The sequence below is a fragment of the Lissotriton vulgaris genome, chromosome 6 (genome assembly GCF_964263255.1).
Source record: "Lissotriton vulgaris chromosome 6, aLisVul1.2, whole genome shotgun sequence".
NCBI lineage: Eukaryota > Metazoa > Chordata > Amphibia > Caudata > Salamandridae > Lissotriton > Lissotriton vulgaris.
In genome coordinates this window covers 445948664-445975001 of record NC_141694.1, presented here as the reverse complement: position 1 = coordinate 445975001, position 26338 = coordinate 445948664, and the positions used below count along the sequence as shown (strand labels likewise).

Sequence of the window (26338 nt, the reverse complement as noted above, 5' to 3'; positions counted from 1 at the left end):
TCACTCACAAAGAGAGGCACAATCTTTATGTATCTAGTACTAATGGAGGCAGTTGCACGTGCACTTAAAAACGCAATACTCACTAAGACATTGTATGGATGTGGCTGTATTAGAGACACACTTAGAGAATCATAGATTTCACAAAGAGAGGTAGTCATTTAGCAGAAGTTTACATACACTTGCAATCACAGAGCTCCACATAGGGACTGAGACAGTCATTCAGATATGTACTGAAGATTTGATACTAGGAAGTTACCCATCCAGAGGAGTAGTCCGTTAACATGGCTTCAGGCTGGCATTCTTAACTTTGTGCATGCTAGGCCGATTTGGCATTTAAAATCTCTTCTCAAGCCTTAACTTTGTCTTCTACTAGATATGACTGTCCCCCAAGGTAGGATGTAGTCAGGCAATAGGGTATGCTTCTACGAGTTCATGTTGGTGTAGGTAGGTGTAAGGGTGAGTGAGAAGGTGTGTGAGTAACTCTATGGGTGAGTGTGTGTGTGAGAGTAGCTGTATGAGCACAGACTCACTCACCCATGATATGATATGAAAAAGAAATTTATACAGCGCACGTTTACCAACGGCTTCTTGGCGCTTTAGGAAAGGCAAAGGACAGGACTGCAATGAGGTGACCTTAATTAGTTAAAGGTATAATATAACTGAGCACTAAGGTAGGCTGTGGGTAACTAATAGGGAGGGTCCTACGTACTTAAAAGGTAATACATGCAGTCTGATGACTACCCGAGCTATATTTCATCATGTAAAGTAAATGTTTAAATTGTTAAAATATGTAAGGTGATACGATGTAATTACGCGATGAATCTGCTTCTCTATTTGTGTTTTCAGACATCACTATCTAGTTATCTACAGAGAATTACCATGCCAACAAAAACTCAGGGAGGAAAGAAGTAGCAGCAAATAGAGTGTCTCCTTAGAACTGAGAAACAAAAGGGGCAAAATGGAAAAAAGATGGTCATAGCGAAAATCCCTGCTAGTAGGAGGACCAAGACATTGCTTTAAGTTGGTTGCGCACAACTGGAAAAAGTGCAAAAAGAAGTAAAGAAAAACAAAACTACTGCACAGAGTATCAAAACACAAAAAGTCTCTGATACAAAAAGTAAGAAGTTATTTATACAAGCTTTTGCAATGCAATAGGTCTTGCATTTATGAGTGTTTGAGCTATTGGCATTGTAAATGACAATGCTTTTTATTTATGTTTCAGTTTTCAAAACATTAATAAAAGGCACTGTCATTTACAAAGTCAATAGCGTAAACTCTTACAAATGCAAGACCTATTCTAAATGTTTGTTGACGGCATGGCTGAACTACCCCCTCCCGTCTCCCATGGCCCCTGAAGAGCTCCCAGTTCGCTACGAGTTAAATAAACAAGCTTGTGGTCACAACTGTGCATGAGAGACCTTCGCCCTCCTGGAGTAAGATGAACTCATTAAAGAAAATAGTGCTTACAGACTAAAGAAGACACACAGCGTAACAACCATAGTAAAAGGGCCAGTCCTCATGGGAGGTTACAAATGAAGACAAGGCAGTACTAAGGAGGGACTAACAAGCCTAATATCGAATCAGAAGCTAGCATTTACGAAGGACAATGACAAAAGCCAATGACAAATATGGGCGGAGAGTGGGCGGGGTTTCAAGTAAATACTCCAAAACCGCAAGGCTCACAGAGCAGTGCATGTGCTGCCCAGCATCTGTCTTTGTTGAATTTAATTTTAAGCAGTTCTGGTCCATCCAACAACCGACTACAACCATACAGTTTTTAAAGATCTTACTCAAGTCCGGAACTCTGCCCGATGAAGGTACCAACATTTGGGAGTTGTCAGAGTACGGTGGTGTCGTCAGAGTACGACACCAGCGATAGCACAAAGGACTTTATTAGGGCTGCCAAGGGGGTTACGTAGAGATTGAAAAGAGTTGGGCTCAACAATGAGCCCTGAGGTACCCTGCAAGCCAGCAAAAAAGATTCAGATGTAAAGCCCTTAAAGGCAACTGATTGAATGCAGTCAGTCAGAAAGGATTTCAGCAACTCTAGCGCAAAGCTCTGGATCCCCAAATTACATAGGCAGTTAATCAGAATATCATGATTAACTGTATCAAAGGCCGCAGATAAATCAAGAAGGATGAAAGTGGCATTGCCACCCCCATATACTGCTGCCCAGATCTCGTCTGTAGTATCAATAAGAACGGATTCCGTGCTAAAACCACTCCGGAATCCACACTGAGTGTCATCTAGCAAGTTATTTTCATGGATCCATTTCCAGTTCAGTTCAAAAGTCTTTATTTCGAATATCAATTCATAAAAGACAATACATAGCAAAACACCATTATTTTATAAAACCATTGCATCAATCATTATCTTAAAAGTATACCTCAGTTTAAAAAGATATTAAACAACCAATTCAATGGATCCATTTCATAACTGCCTTACAACAGATCTGGATAGGATGGTTACCAGCTGCATTAATTATTCTGAATACGGTCTGTTTATAAATAGCAGGCTAAGATGCTGATAACTTGTACCTTTAAGAAAGGTCAGCGAACTGGTTACAACCCATCAGAGCACACTCTACACTTTTTAAGCACTTGCGCAGGGGCATCGACTCCATCCTCAGATTGTTTTTAGCCATTGTGGCCAAGATGGAGTGAAACACAGGTAGTTCTATAGTCTGGTTGATATGGAACTGAGACACTACCTTAGGAAGGAATTTAGGGTTAGTGCGAAGCACCACCCTGTTAAAATGAATTTGAATAAATGGCTCTTGGATAGTTAGTGCCTGGAGTTCACTAACTCGTCGTAGCGACGCAATCGCAATAAGGAAAGCCACTTTCCATGTCAAGAATTGAATCTCGCAGGAATGCAGTGGTTCAAAAGGGGGACCCATCAGCCTGGTGAGGAGCACATTGAGGTTCCACTCTGGAGCTGGTGGCGTCCGCGGAGGAATGGCTCGTTTGAGTCCTTCCAGAAAGGCTTTAATGGCAGGCACCCCGAAAAGTGAGAGGTGCTGTCTGTTCTGGAGATAAGCAGCCATTGTGGATAAATGGATATGAATGGAAGCATAGGCCAGATTACATTTGTACAGATGTAAGAGGTAACAAATGATGTTTTGGATAGATGCATCCAGCGGGTTAATGTTGTGGTCTGCACAATAAATGACAAACCGCTTCCACTTCGCAGCATAGCACGCTCTGGTGGTGGGCTTCCTTGCCTCCCGGATGATATCCATACAGTCAGGAGGTAAGTTGAGGTAGCCAAACTCTAAGACTTCAGGAGCCAGATCACCAGGTTGAACTGTTGCGGATCTGGATGCTGAATATCACCATGGTTCTGCGTCAAAAGCCTGGGTGTGAGGCGCAGCCTTTGATGCGGTACCACGGACAGTTCCAGAAACGTGGTGTACCATGGTTGGCGAACCCACGTCGGAGCAACCAGGATGAGACTCATCGAGTGCTGCTTCAGCTTGCGTGCCACCAGCGGTATTAGAGGTGCTGGGGGAAAAGCGTACGCAAATTTGCCTGACCAGTTCATCCATATAGCATTGCCTTGCGACCGTGGGTGTGTAAACCTGACGGCAAAGCTTCGGCATTTTGCGTTCTCCTTTGTGGCGCACAGGTCTATCTCTGGATGACCCCACCTTTGGAAGTAGGGGTGGAGTACTGATGGATGTATCTCCCACTCGTGCATTTGGTGGCTGTACCTGCTGAGCAGGTCCGCCATCTGATTGTCCTTGCCTGGGAGGTGTTCTGCCATGAGGAAGATGTTTCTCTGAATGGCCCACTTCCACATGCTCTGAGCCAGATGAGACAACTGTGGAGAGTGTGTTCCTCCCTGCTTCTGAATGTAGTACATGGCCGTCATGTTTTCCATCCGGATCAACACGACCTTGTTGCACAGATGTACTTTGAAGGCTTTTAGTGCCATGAAGATCGCTATCAGTTCTAGAACATTGATGTGCATCTTCCTTTGCTGTGGTGTCCACAGTCCCTGCACAGTGTAGTGGAGTACATGAGCTCCCCATCCCTGGAGAGAAGCGTCCGTCGTCAGGATGATCTGTGGCACAGGCTCTTGGAACGGTCATCCCTTGCAAAGGTTTTGTGGATTCCACCAATGCAGAGAGTTGTATGCTCGACCGCTCACCTACACTAGGTCCTTCAACTGTCCGTGAGCCCGAGTCCACTGACGTGCTAAGCACTCCTGCAGCGGACGCATATGTAGCCTCGCGTGCGGGACTATGGAGATGCAGGAGGCCATCATGCCTATCAACTGCATGAACACTCGTGCTGGAAGCGAGTGTTGAGGTCTGAATTTCTGTATCAGCGATTGAATGCCGCTGACCCTCACTGAATTCGGCTGTGCTGTGGCTGCCAAAGTGTTTATTGTCGCACCCAGATACTGCGTATGTGGGCGGGTTGCAGGTGGGACTTTGGGTAATTCAGTGAGAATCCCAGATCGTGAAGAAGGTGAATGGTGTGGGACTTGTGGGCGGCACACTGCTGGGTCGACTTAGCTTGGATGAGCCAGTCGTCCAGATAAGGGTAGACGTGAATGTTTTGTCTCCTTAGGTGTGCTGCCACCGTCGCCAGGCACTTCGTAAACACCCTGGGTGTCGTGGTGACCCCAAAAGGCAGAACCTTGAACTGGTAATGTTGGTTGTGGATGGTGAACCGGAGGTATATTTTGTGTGACAGGTGTAGCGGAGTATGAAAATACGCATCCTTCAGATCTTAAGTTGCGAGAAAATCCCCCTGATTGAGCAACGGTAGGACTTGCTGCAGGGTCAGCATGTGAAAGTGCTCCGATAGGATGTACTGATTGAGGGGTCTGAGGTCCAGTATGGGTCTGATGGACCCGTCCTTCTTTGGTATTAAGAAGTACAGGGAGTAAACCCCTGTGCCTCTTTCTTTCACAGGCACAAGCTCGATTGCCCCTTTTTGCAGCATGACGAGGACCTCCTGCTGCAATAAGTGCAAATGCTCGGCGGACATAGGACGGTGTTTTGGGGGTATGTTGGGTGGAGTGGATGTTAACTCCAGACAATAACCGTACTGTATAAGCTGTGTGACCCACCTGTCTGTGGTGATGGACTTTCAGACTGGCAGGAACTGTTGAAGTCTCCCCCCGACAGGTGTTGCGTGGTCGGGGGGCAGTGACAAGGCGTCACTGTTTGTTAGTGGCGGAGGATCTGGAGTTGTTGTTTCCACGACCTCTGCCTTTGGCGCTGTTTCCACGATATCCACCTCGACTTTGTTTGGTGTATGTGGTTTGCATGTTGCCTTTATAGTACTGTGTGGTTTGGGAGAGCTGGCCTCTGGAAACACCTCTAGTGCTTGAGCGACGAAAAGAACCACCCCTGAACTGCTGGGACTGCAGAGCCCCCGTGGACTTAGCAGTTTCAGTGTCCTTTTTGATTTTCTCCAAGGTGGTGTCCACCTCTGGGCCAAATAGATGATCATGGTTTACTGTCTGATTAAGAATGGTGGTCTGTATCTCCGGCTTGAATCCTGTGATTCTGAGCCAGGCATGTCGTCTCAGCCTGACACTAGTGTTGATAGCTCTGGCCGCGGTGTCAGCCGCGTCCAGTGCACATTTAATAGAAGCATTGGATATCAGCTTCCCCTCTCAGCTGCCTCTTTGTATTCGTCTGGCAGGTGCTGCAACAGGGTCTTCAGTGTGTCGTAATGTGCCCTGTCATACCTTGCTAGAAGTGCTTGTGTATTTGAAATACGCCAGAAATTGGCCGCTTGAGCTGCCACCCTTTTCCCTGATGCCTCAAACACCTTAGATTCCTTATCTGGGGGAGGAGCATCACCCGTTGTTTGTGAATTAGCCCTCTTCCGGGCATTAGAAAAAACAAGAGAATACAAAGGCAACTGTCCCTTGATGTAAGTAGGGTCACTAGGTGCCGGTTTATACTTCTTCTCAATTCTAGGGTTTATTACCCTGGCTCTCGTAGGCTCTTTAAAGATCTCCCCAGCATGCTTCAAGAAACCCTTCAACATAGGCAGAGTCTTGACAGTCCTCTCTGAGACGGAAAAGGTGTCAAAAAGAAAGTCCACTTCATTGGGGTCAGCATGGAGCTGGGCGTCATGATTTTTAGCTGCCCTGTCAATTATGGCATTAAACGCAGCTGAATCCTCTGTAGGCGACGTTTTTACAGCATACAACTGAGTGTTTGGGGTAGAGTGAGGATCACCTGGGTAAGCACCAGCTGCCCAGGGTTCATTGGTGTCATCTGGGTCAGTGTAGACAGGATAGCTGTACTCATCATCATCACCTTCCCCAGTGTCCACATCTGAATAAGTGGGTGAGACATCATGGCCGTGTGGAGAAATTGGTTCCACAAGAACAGGGGTCGAAGTGGAATCCTTCTTTTTCTTTAGTGGAATTTTAAAGGACTCCATTGGCTGTTCCGGGGCAATTTTCCGCTTATGAAGGGAAAGTCTGCCTGTTTCGGCATCGATAAAATGTTCTTGTTGTTCTTCCAACGAAGAGATTGTCGATGCTTTAAGGCCGGGACCACCGGCGTCGACTTCGGCACCGAGGACACCTTCTCGGGCACGTTGGTGACCATCCTAGGGGCGAAAGCCTTTGGTGCCACTTTTGGCGGCAACATGAAGTGAATGGGCGTCGACGCTTTGAGGTTTATCGACAGGCTTCGAAGGTGGAGGATCTTTTGGCCCGACACTTGAGGCCTTGTCCTTGATGCGCTTCAGGGAGTCTGCCACTTGCTTGGAGAAAGCGGCGGACGGCTGTGTCGAGTCGACGGAATCCTTCGAGGCACCACTAGACATGGACTCGTGGGTTGGGCCGCTCTTGGCCTTGTCTTGTCGACGCGGAGTCTCGAGAACCTTCGGATCACCGAGCCCTTTGTCGGTGTCGACCGTCTTCAGCGCCGATTTGCTCGGCTCGACTGCCTTGGCCTTTGTCTTTGGCGTGCCAGACTTCGTCTCGACGCCCTTGAGCTGTTTCTTCGGGTCGATAACGCCCTTTTGCTTCGTCGGTGCCGACAGGTCCGAGGGCTTTGAGCTGACCAAAGCAAAACTCACTTTCGGTTTCGAGGGGGGGCACCAGTTCTTTCACTTGCGTCGAGACCGGTGTCTTCACTTTCGGTTTCGACTTTGAAGGGTGCGGCTCAATAGTAATGTCCGTAGCCGAGCCCGAAGGCGGGGCCGTATAACCCACTGAAAGATCTTGGGTAAGGCCTAGTGGCGATCCCTCGACCTGAGCCTTTTAGAGCGTTTTGGCCCCAATGTCAGTTTGAGTTAGCTCTTCGCTCGAGCTATCCTCCATGGCCCCTAAGGCCCCATCCTCGTCTCCTACCTCGTCGACGACTTCTTCTGCTTCGAGCATTTCAACGTCCGCGTCGTAGTTGTAGTCGACCTCCGATGCGGGATTCAACAGGTTCTCACTAACTTCCCGGTCAGCTCCCTCATCATCCCCGGCATCGAATATGTTCACAGGCGCCGGTGCAGTCTGCTGGGCCTCCTGGCGCGCAGCGCGACGATGCATAAGAGTCTTCTTGGATCGAAATCGGGAACAAGCCATGCAGCTGGCTTCATCATGATCCGGCGACAGACACTTGTTGCACACCGGGTGGACGTCGATGTGGGGATACGTGGAGTTGCACACGGAACATCTCTTGAACGGGCTCCGTTCCATGATGGTCCGTCGATAAGGTCTCAGGCGTCGACTGGGCCTTCAGCGTCGAAAGCACGCGGCTCTCTGGAATCCGGCTCAGAACTGAGCTGGAAGAATCGGGCACCGAACGCAAGACTATACCGACGAAAAACTAAAGGCCTTTTGGCCTTAAGAAAGTTGTATATCGATTCCGACTAGAGTGAACCAATATACATCCGAACCCAATGGCGGAAAAAAACAATCTGAGGATGGAGTCGATGCCCATGCGCACTGTAGTCCAGGGGAGGAGCCACCTATCTCGTGATACTTCGAAGACTCTTCCAGGACAACAATGTGCGATCATCCGGACCCAACACTAGGCGGCGATCTATGCACAGATATGAATTCAGCAGCCCACATGCCTCGAACCATGGCACTTCCTTTCTTCAATATGCGAATGATATATCGCTTTATATAAAAAGTGAATGTCCCGAATACTTAAATCCCCTTTCCTCCTCCCTTTATAGAAATTTAAAACTGAATAACATGTTATCAATGTTAATCCAACACAAGACGGATTTTCTTTTTTATTGAACAAAGAAATAAAATGGACTTGCAGAACAGTGGTCAAATAGCTTTGGCCACATCGGTTTTCAATTATCGTGCACAGATGCGTGCGCGATAATGGAAAACAGATGTCTCGCTGTGGCGCGCGCACACGCACACGCACCACTCGCGTGCTTGTTAGCATGTTGTTCCTCAAACTGCGTGCCCTGGAGATAGTTTCTGCTGGCAGCGCTTTTTTTTTTTTTTTTTTTTTTTTTAACATGGGCTAAGCATCGCCTGATTTTTACAATGTATGCTTTCCATCGATGGGGTCTCTTAGTGTCCACTTTTCATTTGTGAATTACTGCATTGTCCAATTTCCAATACTGGATCATCCGGGGTCCACCTTCCATTGTCGGTTTCCACAAGCGTGGGTTTGGCACCGCCGTTTCTTTGCAGGCAGAGCTTGCCAGGTACTTCAGACACTTTCAGCATGGATTTAGCAGGACCTTGGCATTTCCCAGGTCTTCAGCATGTGCATGTGTGTTACAGGTTGCCTCAGCATCGCTCTGCTCCTCTCGCCCTGGGCACCAAGCTCTCTCTGGCGCTGCACACACTGGTCGGCGCGCTTTTACTCCTGCCTGCAGTGCCTCTTTCTGCACATGGCCCGCTTCCAGTCTGTCTCTCCTCCTACCTCAGTCGCCCCAGACGCTCTTTCACTCCCCTGTTGTCTCCAGTCTGGCTCTGCCCACTTATTGTAAACACCCCAGCGTCCATTCTTCTGAAAGGGAGACCCCTCCTTCGCCCCCTCATTGGATGTGGGCAAGCATGCAGGATTTGCATTGGCCAATCGATTCTCGGCGAGGAAGGGGTTGCTGGATAGAATATGCACCTTGCTCCTCGCCACCTTGCCTGTCACCTCGGATCACGTGCAACTGTCACCAGCAGAAAGTGGGGAGGGTCTGGGGTCGGCTGTGGAGATGGGGGGGGGGGAAGGGGGAAGGGGGCAGGCAGTTGTCGCTAAGAATGGAGTAGGACTGGGAGGTGCCTACACTGGGCATTTAGACGAAAGGCAGGGAGGGTCGAGGGCTGCTGCCATTGGGCAGTGGGAACTAACTGCTTTGGATAACGGGCATAGAGAGAAGAGATTCGGAGACGCTGATATTAGCTAAGCAGGGAGCATGTTGCATTATAGAGTGCTACTGCAGGCAATTGGCATGCGGGGAGCAGGTGTATTATGATCAAACTGGGCATAAGAGGGCAATAAGAAGGTAGTTAGAGCTGCTGACGTTGGGGAATGTGATGTGAACAGAGAGGGTAGAAGGGGTTTGTATGCTGTCACAGGGCGTAGAGAGCATGGGAAGTTTTGGAGGCAGCGGGTATTGAGCATGCTGGGAGTACTGTAGCATTACAGTGCTAATGCTGCATGCTGACACTAGGCAGGCAGGGTCCGGGTTGGGGGCCTGGGCAGGCATGGTCACATGGTGCTGACTCTGGACATGAAGAGTCACAGAGGTCGGTGTCAGGAGAATGGTTGGACTGGGGAACGTTACTTACTGAGAACTGATATTGGGTGTGAAGGGACAGGCACAGAGATGACACTGCGCACAGAGAACTCAGTGAGGGAGACATTATTCTTCTGCCACTGGGGGGCCTTGGGTAGAGGGTGCCAGTAGTACTGGCCACACAAGCAGCTGGGAATGTGCTGACACTGTGCATGGAGAGGGCTTTGAGCACCACTGGGTGATGAAAGGCCTACCACTGAGGCAGTAGACATGCAGAGGGCAGGTAAGATCCCAAAGTGCACTCACTAGACATGTAGGGTTAAGGACTGCAGACAGTATGCTCGGATGCGGTAAGTGAAGTTTTCAGGGCGCTGACACTAGTCTTGAAGGGGACTGAGGTTTTACTGGCCCCTCTGTTAACAAGCATTTGCAATGCAATAGGTCTCACATTTACGTGCGTTTGAGCTACTGACATTGCAAATAACAATGCCTTCAACTTTTATTTTCATTTTTAAAACATAAATAAAAGGCATTGTCATTTACAATGCCAATAGCTTAAACTTACGTAAATGCGAGACCTATTGCATTGCAAATGCTTGTTTATATTTAACTGTAAGAATGCAGCAAACATGAAAATAAATATGCATTACGCCAACTCATGCTGCAACTAAGTTAACACAGAAGATTAAGCGTGTTTGAAGTTACTGTGTGCTGGTGTACAAAACACAAAAGTTAAAGAAGAAAAATAAAAAAGAAGAATAAAATCAATGTATTCCTTTACAAAGGCAACTGCAATATTCACAGAAACATTCGGTTTCCTTATGCCTGAATATCAGGGCTTTATTACAACAAGCTTTTGGGACCTACTGGCTCTGCTGCTGTCCTTGAGCCACATTGTACAGAATGGACAAGATGATGTGCACTAAAGCCAAAAGAAATTAAAGAAGATTGTGTGTATGCCTGCATGATGCCATGAAGCAGGCACCCCTTTTTAGGTCTCGACCTAGAGCATTAATTTAGCAATGCTTGTTTGACGAAATTCTAGTAAGCAGTACGAAAACTCTACCAAAACTGCGGATTAGACACAGTTCATGTGAGACAGGCGCTTGCACAAACCAGCCATGTGACACACCACCATTTGTCTGTGCCTCGCATCAGACTTCAAAGGCTGCCGCTCCCCCACCCGCCGCATCAGACTTCAAAGGAATGCGCTCCTGCTCCGGCTATCTTTCTTACACAGTTCATGTGATCTATGCGTGCTTCTTTCCCTATACAGTGTCTTTCCCTGCTCTCGCGTCTCCAGCCCCCTCCTCCCACACCGTGTGTAGGCCCTCCACAGCCGCCCCTGTGCAGCAGCCACATACCTGGACCGCGGAGGTCAATAAACTTTGTAATTGCTGACTTAAAGGAATGCGCTCCCCCACCACCGCCACAGCAATAACGAGACCTTGTTATTTTATTTACCCATCCCCATGTTTTTCTTCCTTTCCATTACGTCTTTTACCGCTTCATTGCACGTAGCTTCCTTTTTTCAATTATCACCTTACATTTTCTTCATTCTATGTACCCATTTCTTCTCCTGTTTCTAAAATTCCTCATCCTCTCACCCTGTCTCTTCCTATCTCTCTTCCTCTTGATTCGCTCTGTCCTTTTATCCTCTTTCTTTCTCTCTGTCATAAGCTGCACTTTTCCTTTTCCAAAGCCCTGTTTTCGCCTCCCACTCGTATCTACCTCCACTGTATCTACCTCCACCGATCCTTTCCTTCTTATATTTTGTATGCAAAACAAAAACACTTTCTCCACAAACAGCACTTTTAGCCAGTCTCGCCTCTGGCTGTCTTTACATACTTACACCCCTCTCCAACAGACCACTCACAATGCCCCCCTTTCACACAGACCACACACACTGCCCCCCTTTCACACAGACCACACACACTGGCTCCCTCACACACAGACCACACCACACACTGCTGCACGCCTCACACTGCTGCACGCCTCACACTGCTGCACGCCTCACACTGCTGCACGCCTCACACTGCTGCACGCCTCACACTGCTGCACGCCTCACACTGCTGCACGCCTCACACTGCTGCACGCCACACACTGCTGCACGCCACACACTGCTGCACGCCACACACTGCTGCACGCCACACACTGCTGCACGCCACACACTGCTGCACGCCACACACTGCTGCACGCCTCACACTGCTGCACGCCTCACACTGCTGCACGCCACACGCTGCTGCACGCCACACACTGCTGCACGCCACACACTGCTGCACGCCACACACTGCTGCACGCCACACACTGTGCGCATTAGGAAAGTGTAAGCTATTGGCTTTGTGAATAACAATGCTATTAATTTATATATTTTCAAAGCCAACACATATTTAAAACAAATTTCATTTACAATACCAATAGCTCACACTTCCCTATTGAGACCTATTGCATTGCAAATGCTTGTTTAAATGTATCGATCCGAGGCATATTGGTAAATAAAAAATAAATGAAATGTAATTAGTACAATATTGCTTTTTTAAGGCAGGGAGGCGAGCCTCATTTGTTGCCTGCGCCTGCAAGAAAAATGAATAAAAAAGTGAACATTTTAAAATAGTGGAGGGTCAACCGGGAAGCAGGCATGGACGCGGAAGCAATGAGGACAGGGGAGGGGAAAAGCAATACACTAGAGCAAGTGTCTTGCTCTCGGAAGCGCAACAATTGAGAAAACAACATGGCGCTAGCTAGAAGGGGTTGGCTAGGGGAAAGCACACAAGGGTGAGCTTGCAATCTGAGGTAGACAGCAGCACATGTGTTGAGAGGGGACAAGCACACGAGGGAGAGCGTTTGAAAACACATGTACTGCATAATTCTTTTTTTTTAAGTAGTCCCTTAAGATCGATTAGTGGAAGAATACAAGTCAGCTGAGCAAAGGATGGTAAACAGGCTATGTTCCTGGGAGGGGCAAACACACGACGGAAAAGCCAACCCATCAAATAAGAAGAAAGCAAACGACTGACAATGAAGCCACTAAAAGTTCTTCGTATGCTCACAAAATGTGTTTTTCAACCACACAACTTGCGCTGTCTTGTAAGAGAGGCCTTAAAAAGGAACTGACCTTCTTTAAGGCTGTTCCTTGATTCTAGACCTTTAATTTAACAAGGATGGTAGGGCACAAAGAAGAAGAGAGAAAGAGGGGGCTAGGGAGGAGCAGAGAGGGAAAGGTAAACATGATTCAGACGGAGGAAAGTAAGAACTGAGGGAGGAGTTTATTTTAACATGCCATTACATTTTCTTGGTACGCATCATAATATTGTGTACAGGTCAACAGAAGCAATAAGCAAAACAAAAATGTTATTTACCTGTAGAACATGCCAGTTGGAAATTAGGATCACTTCCATCCAAAACAGGCAAACAGAACTGCGTGCTTGCAGATCCTAGCATAGGGTCCTTGTCACTAAGCATGTTTTTCAGTGAGTCTTCTACGACATTGTGACTTGAAATAAATTCATCACAGCCTTCGCTCTCCAGATTGGACCCAAGAAATAGGGCATCATCTAAGCTTTCTGGAATTAAGTGGTTAAATGAGTCAACTATATCCATTAAGAACTCTGTGCACCTTTCAGTTCTGTAAACAACAAAGAGAGAAAAGAAATGTGTATTACATCTTGAAACTAGAAAGGTCAATTATACATCGAAATCTACATTTAATGAAAATGTATATTAGACAGAATCTAAGAACCAGATGTGAGATACGGGCCAGTCTATTTTTACTGCAAATTATTTATCTCAGAATCAGTTTTGTATCCAGCTATAGACTTCTAAGAAACGTTGTCCCTTAAGACCTGTATCAGGAACGTGGAAAAGAAGGTAATATATTTGAATCTCACGTCTGCTGTGTATACGTTCCACAGAAACCTGATTACTACCTGTTCAGGCAGCAGTGTATAAGGCCATTTACAATGCAATAGGTCTCGCAATACCATTCTTTTGAGCTATTGGCATTGAAAATGTTATTGGGTTTTTTTTCCTTACGTGAAGATTTAATCAAGTAATGGCGTTGTAAATGACAATGTATTTTACTCCCTGTTGACCCCCGCATACAGACATACATACAAACCGCACTACAAATGGGCACACATGCATGCACACGCTGAGAAACACACGCACCCAGTTAGACAGACACACTAATACATAGAGGCACACGGGTGCACCGAAGCACGTGATCGCACATGCAGGCACACTGAGTCACAGGCACACTGAAGCATTCGGTCTGAATGGCCCGTTCAAACCTGGCTGAAGCCTGGTTCCGCACCAGACATGACACTCTACTTCTTGAAAACGCGAGCTATACAAGTATATAAAAAGAAAGTTGTAAGGTTTTTTTTTTAAAGTGTCGAAAGTGACCCACGGATTTTGACTGGAGCGCTCTATTGAGACAGTGTTTTCCTTGCTCGACTTTTCAGGACAGCAAGCTTTGTCACCTTGGCTTTCATGGAATTAACGTGGAATTGATCCTCAGATGGCTTGTATTCGCGTTTTGTGTTTTTGATTTATTCACTTTAAAGGCATTGCATTTTCCCTCAAGGCTGCAATTTTCTAGTAACAGCGTGCTGCTGCATTTTCGGCCTCGAGAGAACATCTTCGGTGCTTTGAAATAAAAATCTGCTTTCAGAGGAGGAGTTTTGCCCGAGTCCGCGATGGACGCGTGAGCTCAGGGCTCCCGAGTCCCCTGCCGCCACTGGTATTATCCGGATTGAAATCCTGGCACTGATGGGCGGCTAACTGTAGATGTGGCGAAGCGGTGCCCGTGGCTGCTTTCCGCAGCCGGATCCGCCTTTGGGAAGCCGAGAACTATCGTCGGCGAGATCTGGGCCCACGGAGCGAGGAAGCCGGGGTCTTGAGTTGGTGTCGACCCCAGCTGGAAGTGCACAACTGGGGGCCTGAGAACCGAAAGTCACCGGTCCGACCCGACGTCAGCAGCCGATCGCGTGCGAATCCTGTGTGATCCCGGCCCGTCAATCGGCCACTCATTGTAGGCGGGAGGATCCTTCTCTCCCCTTTTGAACCGCAGCTGCTGCTCGCGCCACGCTGCGGCGCGGGAGGATGCGGCCGGCAGAGGACCCCTGACCGGACGGGCTGGTGGCGAAGCCCAAATACTCCTGTTTGGTGGCGCGGCCGCGGGGTGCGGTCTCCCGGCGGCTGGTGAGGACCGACCATAATACAACCCCCCCCCCCCACGTATTCATGGTGGATGGATGTGGCGAAGCGGCGTGATGGGGCGGCTGAGCCACGAATAGCCTAAGGAGGACACCCAGGAGTGTTCCCCCGGAGGGACTATTGTTGCCTGGTGGCCGGGACTGGGAGTCGGAGGCGACACAAGCCCCCTCAGGATAAGGGATACACCTGCAGCGGAAAGGCGCCGGACCGAGCAAAGCCACTACCACATATCTAACCGCTGGATGGTCTGCGAAGCGGCTGGCAGAGAACGATCCTTTGGTACAGTGAATAATCACCAGGGGTTTGCTGGTGTCTGGTGGTGAGCGGCGGAGGTGGCAACCTACCCGAGACGCTGAGGTATAGGCGAGTGGAAGATGCTGCTCGCAGATGAGTGTGTGACAGTACTGCTGTGAGCCCGGCTGGCCCTCCAGTTTTGTGCACGCAGACCCAGCGGCGACGGTACCAGTGGAGCCCGAGAGACGCCCAGAGTGCTCTGCCTGTGGTGAGTGCAGACCCAGCTAATTGCCGCGAATCAAGATATTGAGTGGCCTGCCCCGAGCCCAACAGCGAAATGGCGACTAAACCGGAGACAGAGAAACAGCACTCCAAGTCCTCCAGGGGGTCCCAACTTGTCCAATCGAATAAGTTGGATCGCTACACGCAACCCAGGGGTTCGCCCACCGGGTCCGGGAGGCCGCTGGACAGGGGCTGAGAGGCCTCGGGCACTGCGTCGGAGCCCACGTTATTGGATGTTATAACAGCCATAGACGGGGTTAAAACCTCCCTTGGATAAAAGATGGAGTCCTTAGACCACAAGTTGGACACTGTAACCATCGAGGTTAATTTAATCTGTGCTGATCTAACGAAAACGAGCGAGAAGGTAAAGTCGTTGGATATCAAAACGGTGAGTTTGACGGACGACGTAGCACAACTGCAGCAGGAGCTCTGGAACCTCATAGCCTCCAGTGAAATGGTGAGCCGTAAACTGGACGAATACGAAGGGAGGGCCCGGAGAAACAGCGTGCGCATTATAGGAGTTCCGGAGAAGGCCGAGGGTCAGGCTCCCGACCTGTTTGTGGAGGACATCATACTCAATCATCTGAAACCGAAGGGGCTGGGGAACTTCTTCAGAGTGGAGCGAGCGCATAGGATTCCGGGAGGAAGGCCGCGGCCAAGGGCTCCACCTCAGCCGATGATTGCGAGGGTGCTTAACTTTAGAGACAGAGATGCCATCCTGCAAGCCTCCAGAACCGGGGGCCCTCTGAGGTATGAAAATTGTTTTTATAAAACTTAAGAACAGAAAACGAACTATACATAAAGGCGGATAATGTTTTAGTAAATATAAGGACGCAATGACCACACGATTTTAGGGCAAGAACTTCCCTCCATGGGCAAGAGTAAATTAACTTAAAGGACTACACAAAAGCCTATAACCTCGAGGCTGTTACCACTTTGTGCTGCACATCTAGACTCGGTTTCAATGTTGTTTTACAAAAAAGCTAATGTTTTGTTTGGCTAGTTTCTGGCCTAATGATATAAGCCCTTTAAGCTGAGCCAGAGTCAACCATCTAGCTCTCGCTTAGTTAAAGCCTTCAGTTGCTCACCCACCTTTATCACAATAACAACTTAAGGGGCGTAAGAAAGATGTATTATCAATTTAGTTAAGCGGGAGTACAAACAGTGCAGGACTCCTTGTTTTAAGATTCACAAATACAACAGACATATCAATGTGTTCAGAAAGTGATTACCCAAGACCACACGGGGTGCCACAAGGGAAAGCAGAGATGAATTAAAACAGCATGCCTTATGGTTTTTTAGTTTAGGTCTTGCTCCTTACTCAACTGGGGTTTTAGTGGTTCCTATGGTGAGACTTTAATTACTCAGTAACTACTCCATCAGAGACAGGTGACATGCCTAGACGTTGAATACAGGTTTACCAACCAATACATTTTGGTAAGGCCAGGATTAAATGGCAAGTCTCCATGATAAGGTCATAACATTCTCACTGTCCAATGTCTAGTGATAGAGGTTGCCTGTTTGTGTCTAACCAACTCAGTGAAGTGCAACCTTGCTTGGGGGTCCCTTGTCATGGATTTTTTTAGACGCTTCCTACTTTAACAGAGGGCAATTCAACGCCATCCCATTGTTTAAAGTGAAGAGACCAAAGGCATAAAGAGATTTAAGGCCTAACCTTTTAATTCCATTAACCAAGTTACTGCCTTTGTGCACTTGACTCGCCAAAGGTTGCTGCAGCAAATAAGAGGGCTTACATTGCCCATGGTGTTGCAGAAGGACAGCAGCTCTGATTCAGTATAACAGTATAGTCACATCTAGGACTTCTAGATAGAAGTATCTTACTCTAGAGGACAGTAAGGAATGAAACCCTCATAATATATCCACGACTTGCTGAGCACACCATGTACATGCTCTGCTTACCTTTCGTCCCCCACTGGCAAAACTCTGTGGCACTGTCACCACACATCATACTTTTTGGCCTCCGGGAGAAAGCTTGCGAGTAACTATCGATTAGAGCTACAACCTTCACTCAAACAAACGAAATATAACTCACGGTAAAATATTCCTAAGCACCAAATTAATTTAACACCAACTCAACAGTTGTGCCTGGTCTAAGTCGAGCTGGAGGTCAAGGGAGTAGGGTTTATGAATAATGGGTTTCCAAGAATACTGCCATAGTACATTCCACAGGGGTCCATTTACCTTCAGAAACTGCCATCTGGTCCGATAGAGGAACTGCAAATATGTGCTTACCCAGTGATTAAATACCAAACAGATTTTGTTCTGCAAAATGAGGGGCAGTGTGCCTTGAAGGTAACCAAGGTTCAACGTCAAAGGATCAATTACATGCAAATGGATAACTTTACGAAGGTAAAAACTGAAAGGGTGTCCTCATTGCATAAACAATACCTTTTCTGCCAACCAATCATGGAGATGGTAGTTGAAATTCAATATTGCAGAAATTTAAGCAGACACTTCGCGACGCAGCATTCAGGACTTGAATCATTTGGCCGTTTTTCAAAGCATGTAATAATGCAAAAGATTTAAAACACCAGGGCGAGTAGATAATCGTGGCATAAACCTTACTTAACTTTAAACCTGGATAAATTAAAAAACCGAAAAGAATTCAGAGAGGCAATACTGGTTACGTTTTAGGAGCGTTGCCACTAAAGGTTAAGTGCCCCGTTCCATTTTAAAGTGAGTTTGTGAACCCTCGATCACTATCCGCGGGAGGGGGCCCAGTGACCGACGGCCCTGTCCTCTGCCAGCTCAGGAGCCAAGGGGCTGGGGCACAGATTGACCTACTTTAGAATTGGCACACTCTCCCCAAATCATGCAAGTGCAACAGGCATATATGGATAGGAGTCAACTTGCATGCCAACATTTTAGTAGGAAAACAAAAGAAAAAAATCCACACTAAGAAGAAAGTATTTATTTACCCCATTGACTTCTGTTGAAGCAATGCCAATTTAAACCGGGAGATAACCTAAATACAGCAGTTTTTAGCTTTAAAAACCGGTTCTACTGACACATATGCGTGAAATTCGCGGTATTAAATTAGCCTGAGGTCAGGCAGAAACCTCAGCAAATTGGCGTCGGTTTCACTGCTTACCACCTCCCCCTGCCAACCCCCTCCATCAAACAAGTTACGTGTGCTCCGAGGCGTGGGGTAGTACAGGGCTAAAGCGAGGAGAGGCTCCCTGAGGGGACATGTGCTCCGAGGGGGGAGGGGGGCGAACGCTGAAGCAGGGAGACCTCAGTGTGCTGGGTAGTGCCTGCAGACTTTCTTATCTTTGGGAGAGGGTTAATGTTGTGGGTTGCAAGAAGACGCAGGAAACTAGAGTGTAGTTGGTTGGAGAGTGTATTCGCAGAGAAACGAGGTACCGCACCATACACTGGCACAGGGAAACTCCAACTGACCATAAACAGAATTAGAACATAAGCAGCACCATGACAACCTCATAAGTTCCATGAAAGGAAGATAAAAGCACAAGCAAATACAACATTATCTTTTTTTTCCAAAGAAAAGAGAGACCAAGGAAAAGGAAAACAAGAACAAAATAAAAGGAAGCAAAAGAAGAAGAAAGAAAAAGAAAAGAAGAAACCTATACAAACGAAATTTCAAAGGAAAACAAGTTACACGTGTGAATTTCTTCTAACTAACGAAGTTTCAAAGGAAGATGGGTTACACGTGTAGACTTCCTTACAGAACCATCTCCCATAAGAGACACATCAGAATTACAACTCAGAGCAGGAGGAATCGGTTTCACCACTGAACTGGAAGCTTCAGATTGAAGCACAAGATCACAATCACTCACTTTCACCGTAATAACTTTACATAGATTCCACCAATGACCTCCTTCCACCATGAAAGCATTTCCACACACTTTCTCAACACGAACAGGTTCACCAAAAGAGTCTGAACCTTTCATAACAGACCTATAATTCTTCACACACACCATATCTCCAGAAGAAATGTTCACACACTTTGTGGATTTTTTTTCATTAAACCTGCAAGCCATTTTGTCTTGAGCATTTTTAACACGCAGCTGCAACTCATCATGATCAACATAATGAGGAGAAACCTTTTGGGCAACAGTTCTCAAAAGCCAAGCAGGATAAAGAGTTGACGTAGGAAATCTGCCTCTGAGGGAAACAAAGGGAGCAACCTTTGTTACGGAATGAGGGGTAGTTCGGTAGAACCAAATCATGGACCACACAGCACTCTCCACATAAAAACTGTTACCCTTGGCCCATTTTATACATTCCACAAGCACACGATTCATTCTCTCTACTTGACCGTTGGTTTGAGAATGTCCCACAGAACTCCTCAAGTGCTTAGTTCCAGATTCAGACAAAAAGGCACGCATTTCAACATTAACAAATTGAACGCCATTTTCAGAAACCAGTGACTCAGGAAACCCTTCTCTCATAAAGATTTCTTTCAGAAAGAGAACAGCAGAACTGGCAGAAGGATTAGAGCAGAATTTAACCTCAGGCCATTTACTATGGAAGTCCATAAGCACAAAAGCAAACCTTAAGTGAGAAGGAAGAAAATTGAAAGGACCAACCAAGTCAATACCTATCTTTAACCAAGGTTTAGAAGGAAAGGGAATAGGTTGCAAAGGTGGAACAGAAACCTTCAAACTTTTCTCAGCAGAAACACAGACACTACAGCGCTTAACTCTTTCCTCCACATCACCATCCATTGAAGGCCACCAATAGTGCAGTCTCAATCGGCTCTTGGTAATAGTGAGACCAAGGTGTCCCTCATGAGCCCTGTCTATCAATTTCACCCGAAGATTCAGAGGTGGAATACACCTGTCATCTCTCATGACAACTCCATCTTCTATAGAAAGTTCATCAGAAACCTTCCAAAAGGGTTGAATATGCAAAGGTAGACTTCTTTCTCTAGGCCATCCTGCAATTATATAATCTTTGACTTTCAACAAAATAGTATCAGAGTTCATGGCATCTACCCATTCACTTTCAGAACAACCAACACAATCGACAGCATCCAAAGTAGCAATAAAACAATCCTCTCTATCTTCCTCCAAATCGGTACCATCAGTTTCCTGTAGAGGAAGTCTAGAGAGCATATCAGCTGTACAATTTTATTTCCCAGGTATGTGCTTAACAATGAACTGATACTGCGACAATTTAGTAGTAAGGCGGATAATACGTGGTGTTGCATACTTAACCCGATCTATAACAAAGAAAGGGAGTCCTAGGGAATATTTTACGACCAGCCAATGCTACAACCCTAACAATAACTTGAATACCAACTTAAGAGTAGCAAGGGGTCAGAAAAGTGGGTGTGTACCTTATCCAGTGATGTTATATGCTATCACTAATGAATAGCGAAATCTAACGCTGGGTCTCTCAAAAGTGCTCAAAGAGATCCCATCAGACTTCCACCCTGTACCGCCCTACATCATTCTCCCAAACGTAGATATAGGACATACAGGAAGGTTCAGCTACACTCTGTTGACAATATGAGAACTGGGGGATATAACTACATTTCCCTATATTCCAAGGGGCGTTGTAGTCCACTATACAGTTCTGCACTTTTGGGAAGTAAAAAAGCTGTTAAAGAGAAACTCTTTTTCCCTTCATTTTCAGACAATGAGGGATAAATGACATAATATCTCACTAGCACGAGTTGAATGAGGCATTCTCAGTAAAAGTGATTGTAGACACTCCTAAATTTACTTGTAACATTCGAAATCGGCACATTTGGGACAATGAACTACATTTCCCTACAGCATTGGGGGCGCGCTCAGATGACATCATAGCAGCCACACAACCAGAGGATTCACCAAATAGACCTCCTCCTGTCCGTTCGGCACCTCCCACAGACAGCCCAGAAGGACGTCTGGAGTGCCGACGGACAGGTAGGCAGGCAGGCGATTCCTCAATATGACTAAATTAAGGGATAGCTCGGCGAATATACGGTACCAACTCTAGTTGAGCTCCGTATACCGCAAACGCAGCAAATTAAATTATTCTAAACTAGCGGCCATACGAAAGTATAACATTGGCTATACGCTTCACAAAAGGAGCAACGCGTGAGGGCTCGCACACTGTTTGGTTATTTCTTCCATACACACGATGGTGTGTATCTGTTAATGTGAGTGCCCGGCAAGTTAATTTACCCCGTCACGCTAGATGAGGGGTGTCATACACACTAGCTGGAGACTCGGGCATTAACGATAATTTCGAACTTGTAAAATCCAACTGATCTCTACACAAATCTAATCAGGATGGTAGCCTAAATGTCTGTGCAGGGAGACCAGTTTCTTGTGCAGTAAGTTGAATAGAAGTCGGTGTTTTCTCTGGGCGATGACCAGAGTCTTTGAAATAAGAAATGAATGGTTTACATAAACACTACAAGCCTATTCAAGGCTGAAAGCGTTGAATTTGAATTTGAATTTGAATTTTAAATATTTCTATAGCGCGGCGTTCACCAAACGGTTTCTTGGCGCTTTAGGAACATGGATGGCAGAAGCAGAGAGATAAAAAAGAAATGGATTCAGAAGTGGATTCACTGTGGAAGGGCTTGGCTGAACAAAAAGGTTTTCAGGCCCTTTCGAAAGAGAGAGTAATCTTTGGCCAATCGTAGATGGGCAGGGAGGGAGTTCCAAAAGGTAGGTGCCAGAAATGAAAATTTGGACCCACCCCATTTTTTTCTCTTGAAACGGGGTACCTGTAGGAGAGCTTGGGACGAGGACCGGAGCTCCCTAGTGGGAACATATTCCTTTAACAGGGAGGAGATGAAAGCAGGGGCAGTTCCCTGGCGTGACTGAAAGACCATGCAGCCCATCTTAAAAAGAGAGCGTTGCCGAACAGGCAGCCAGTGTAGAGCCTTTAGAAGTGGCGTGGAGTGATGAGAGCGGGAAAGGCCGTACACTAGCCGAGCCGCCTGATTTTGCACTAGCTGGAGTTTCCTTAGACTGTAGGCCGGGATGCCGTTGTACAGGGCATTGGCATAGTCCAGCCGGGAGATCACAAGGGCAGACATGATTAGTTTTAGTGCCAGAGGGGAAAAGAAACGAGAAACGGTGCGGATAGTGCGGAGAGTGAAAAAGCAAGAAGAGACGACAGAACTAACTTGTGAGTGAAGGGTGAGGAGGTTATTCATTCTTATGCCTAAGGTCTTGACTGTAGGGGAGGGAGTGGGAGGGGGACCAAAGGAAGAGGGCCAAAAGGAGGAAGTCCAGGGACTGGAGGAGCCACCCTTGAGAACCAGCTCGGTTTTATCTGGGTTCAACTTCAGATGGTTGTGGCTCATCCAATCCCTGATGAAAATCATAACAGTTTGAAAATTAGAGATAGAGTGAGGAGAGGAAGAAAGATTAAAGACAAGCTGGAGGTCATCTGCATAATTATATACAGTGACCTCCAGCTGCTGGAGTGCAAAAATAAGAGGGTAGATATACAGATTAAACAAAAGAGGGGAAAGAGAGGAACCCTGGGGGACACCACAGGTGATCTTGAGGGGAGTTGATGTGAAATCCCCCAGCCGGACCGCCTGGGTGCGGTCCCGCAGGAAGGACGAGAGCCAGACCAGGGCTGAGCCCCCGATTCCCGCCGCTCTGATACGTGAAAGCAAGATGGAGTGGTCCACCGTATCAAACGCGGCGGAGAGATCGAGGAGTACCAGAGCCTGGTGTTTGCCCTGGTCCAAGCCCTCCCTGAGTTCGTCCTGGACCGACACCACAACAGATTCGGTCGAATGCCTGGGCCGAAATCCCGCTTGACAAGATGCCAAGCCGCCAGTTGCTTCCACGTGAGCACTGAGTACCGAGGTGGTATATCGCTCAAGCACCTTGCCTAAATAGGGTAGCAAGGAGATGGGCCGATAGTTGGTTGGGGAGGATGGGTCGGCACCAGGTTTTTTTAAAATAGGTACGATAGAAGCCGATTTTAGGGCAGGAATTACAACCCCTTGTGCAAGAGAGCTATTGAGGAAGGTAATCGGGGGCTGAGTGCAGACGGAATAATCCGTTGGAGGATATGGGCCGGACAAATGTCGGCCGGGGAGCCCGATTTTACCTTGGGGAGTAATCCCAGAAAAACTTCTTCCGTCAGGGGGGGAAATTGAAAGTAAGCAGGATTGAACAGTGGGGGGAAGGGGATCAACATAGCTCGAGGAGGGGGGGGGGGATGTTAGTCTTGATCTTAGAGATTTTGTCCAAAAAGTAATGATTCTAAGAATCACACAGGGCTTGGGTAGGAGGGAGGTTAGGGCTGGTCCTATCTGAAAAGGCCAACTCATTAACAATAGTGAAAATTTCTTTCGATTTATTCTCTGATGCTAAGATTTTGGAAGAGAAGAGAGCAGATTTGGCCTCTAGGATGGATTTTTTATACTCCTGCAATAGTGCAAGGTAGCGCGTTTTCTGTACAGGGCAATACTCCCTTCTCCACAGTCTCTCAGCTCGCCGGAGGGACAGCTTTTTTTCCTTTAAATGTACGTTAAACCACCGGTTCGCCTCCTTAGGTCTTTTGGTCGATATCCGGCGTAAGGGGGCTATTATATTGCATCCTTCCGTAAGCCAGGTGTCAATCGCAACAGCTTGTGAAGAGGAGGGTAAGCCAGCCAGGCCTGGAGAGGAATTTAACAGGGAGGATGATAGGGAGACAAGATCGGCACGATTCCAACTTCGTGCCCAGGTGTTTTTTTGTGGCAGAGTCTTAATAACAAGGTTAATGTGGAGGGAGAAAGAAATAATAGCATGATCCGACCATGGGCATGGGGACACTAATAAAGAAGAGATGGCATAATTAAGGGACCAGACTTGATCAAGCACATGGCCACGTACATGAGTCGGGACATTGATGTGGGAGGTAAAATTCATTAGTTGAAGTAATTCAGTGAATTGCTTGGAAGCTGGACATTCATGAGGGTCATTAGGCCAATAATTAAAGTCCCCTAGTACTAAGACTGAGGCATAATTGACCGCCAATGTGTCCAGTAGATCCTGAAAAGCTGGTATAAACAAAGGAGTGGGCTGGGGCGGTCGGTATGTTAGCAAGCAAATGAGCGGGGGAGAGAAGGTAGAAGAACGAACCACAAGGTGCTCAGTGGAGTCGATAAGAGTAGAGGGGAGGAGCTGAAAGTTATACTCCGACCTGGCGATAAAGGCCACGCCACCTCCTTTCTTATCAGCCAAGCGATCGGCACGAAGGGCCGCATACGAAGGGGGAAGGGCAGCTAAGAGGGATGGGAGGGAGGACTCAGAAAACCAGGTCTCGGTTAGACACAGTATGTCCGGCTTGTGGGAATCAAGTAGGACAAACAGGTCTTGGTGGTGTTTCACCGCCGACCTGGTGTTGAGTAAGATGACAGACAAAGGGGAAGGGGAAGGAGAGGGGGAGAAGGGGGGCGGCGCCGATGGGGGAGTGAGGCCAAGGGAGGAGATGGTGCTGATAGTGGAAGACGATAGTGGCCAGTTTCCTCGTAGGGTTTTAAGGCCCTCGGATGAATAAGAGATGAAAGGGGCATAAGGCCCGGCCCCTAGCCCCGTCTGGCCGCAAACGGGCGCAGACGGGCTTGACTTAAGCGCGACTTCGGCGCGCATTCGTCGCGCCCGCTGCGCTCGTATGCTGCGCGCACGAGGGCACATCGCGATTTATGCAAATTACCCCCGAGCAGCTGGACCGCTAAGTGCGGTCTGGCAGCCTTCAGGCTACACCCAAGATGGCGCCCGCCCGCCCGCCCTCCACACAATCGGCACGAGCAGCCGTGATGGACCGGGGCTGGGGAGGCCAAACAAGAAGGGGTGAGTGCGCAGTGCAATTTAAAAGTGAGATATAATTACAGAGACAAATAAACAAGGCGTTGTTCTAATTCGCAGTGGCGAGGTGATTTCTCTGATCTCGTCTTCTTTTGTTTGGCTTGAATAGAGTGGTGCTCCGTTTTACCTGAGCTGTGGCCAGGTGAGGGGGGGCAACATTCTCCTGCAAATTGGGTGAGTGCAACTTTATATGTTTAGAAAGTGCATATGATTATTAGATACTCTGGTGATCTAGCTCTCATGGCATACCATTACAAGGTAACATGATATTTTGTAGTACGCATTTATGACTGGATAAAGTAATTCAGCAGATGCTTTTTGAAATGCTATTGTCACTAATGATATGTACATTTCTTTCTTATCTGTGTGTGTGTGTGTCTGTCTATCTGGTGTACTCCAACAACGGATACATAGGAGATTCTCAGGTGATATTTAATTTGTTCTTCACCTTGTTTTTGATTCTGATTCACATCACCACACCTAGCAGTAGCAAGATAGGTCCTGATGAAGCAGTAAGGTGACCCATGGGCCTGATACAAGACTGCAGAAACATGTCGACCACTTTTTCCAGCTGCGTAGTTATTTGTTAAAGCTACCATTGCACTGTTTTTATTGTTGAGGAAAAGGAGGTGTCCATTAAAAATATTTTCCTCCCTTTGACTCAATTTTAAACATCACACTTTATACACTTTTTGGTTTACACATTAGCACTGCTTTTCAGCTACTCCCTGATACCCAATACAGATTACATCACAGACGGTTTGGGATTGATGTGTTAGATTCGGCTGAATCTGGCCAAATCTTGCACTGGGTAATTGATTCGCCATGTGCAAATTTAAGGTTCCCAAATGATGTAGGGCGGTACAGGGTGGAAGTCTGATGGGATCTCTTTGAGCACTTTTGAGAGACCCAGCGTTAGATTTCGCAATTCATTAGTGATAGCATATAACATCACTGGATAAGGTACACAACCACTTTTCTGACCCCTTGCAACTCTTAAGTTGGTATTCTACTTAACCCGATCACCAGACAAAATATAGACCAGAGGCTTATGGTCAGTCTGAATGACAAACTTTCTACCCCAAATGTAGGTGCGAAACTTTTCACAAGCCCAATAGCAC

The 26338-nt window shown here is 47.2% G+C and overlaps 1 protein-coding gene across 4 annotated transcripts in view; it reads right to left on the bottom strand.

Moving 5' to 3' along the window:
- The window catches only part of PHF3 (PHD finger protein 3), a 577271-nt gene that overhangs the window by 529524 nt on the left and 21409 nt on the right, over nucleotides 1-26338 (bottom strand). For 2 of the 4 annotated variants that reach the window (XM_086926458.1, XM_086926459.1), the window contains exon 2: nucleotides 13044-13309. The exons of 1 other annotated variant lie outside the window; for it this stretch is intronic. In XM_086926458.1, coding sequence (XP_086782584.1) covers nucleotides 13044-13284 — 241 coding nt within the window. In that variant the 5' untranslated portion in view covers nucleotides 13285-13309. Of the gene's footprint in view, nucleotides 1-13043; nucleotides 13310-26338 lie in introns of those variants that run through there. One more of the 4 variants, XM_086926460.1, reaches the window with a different exon arrangement.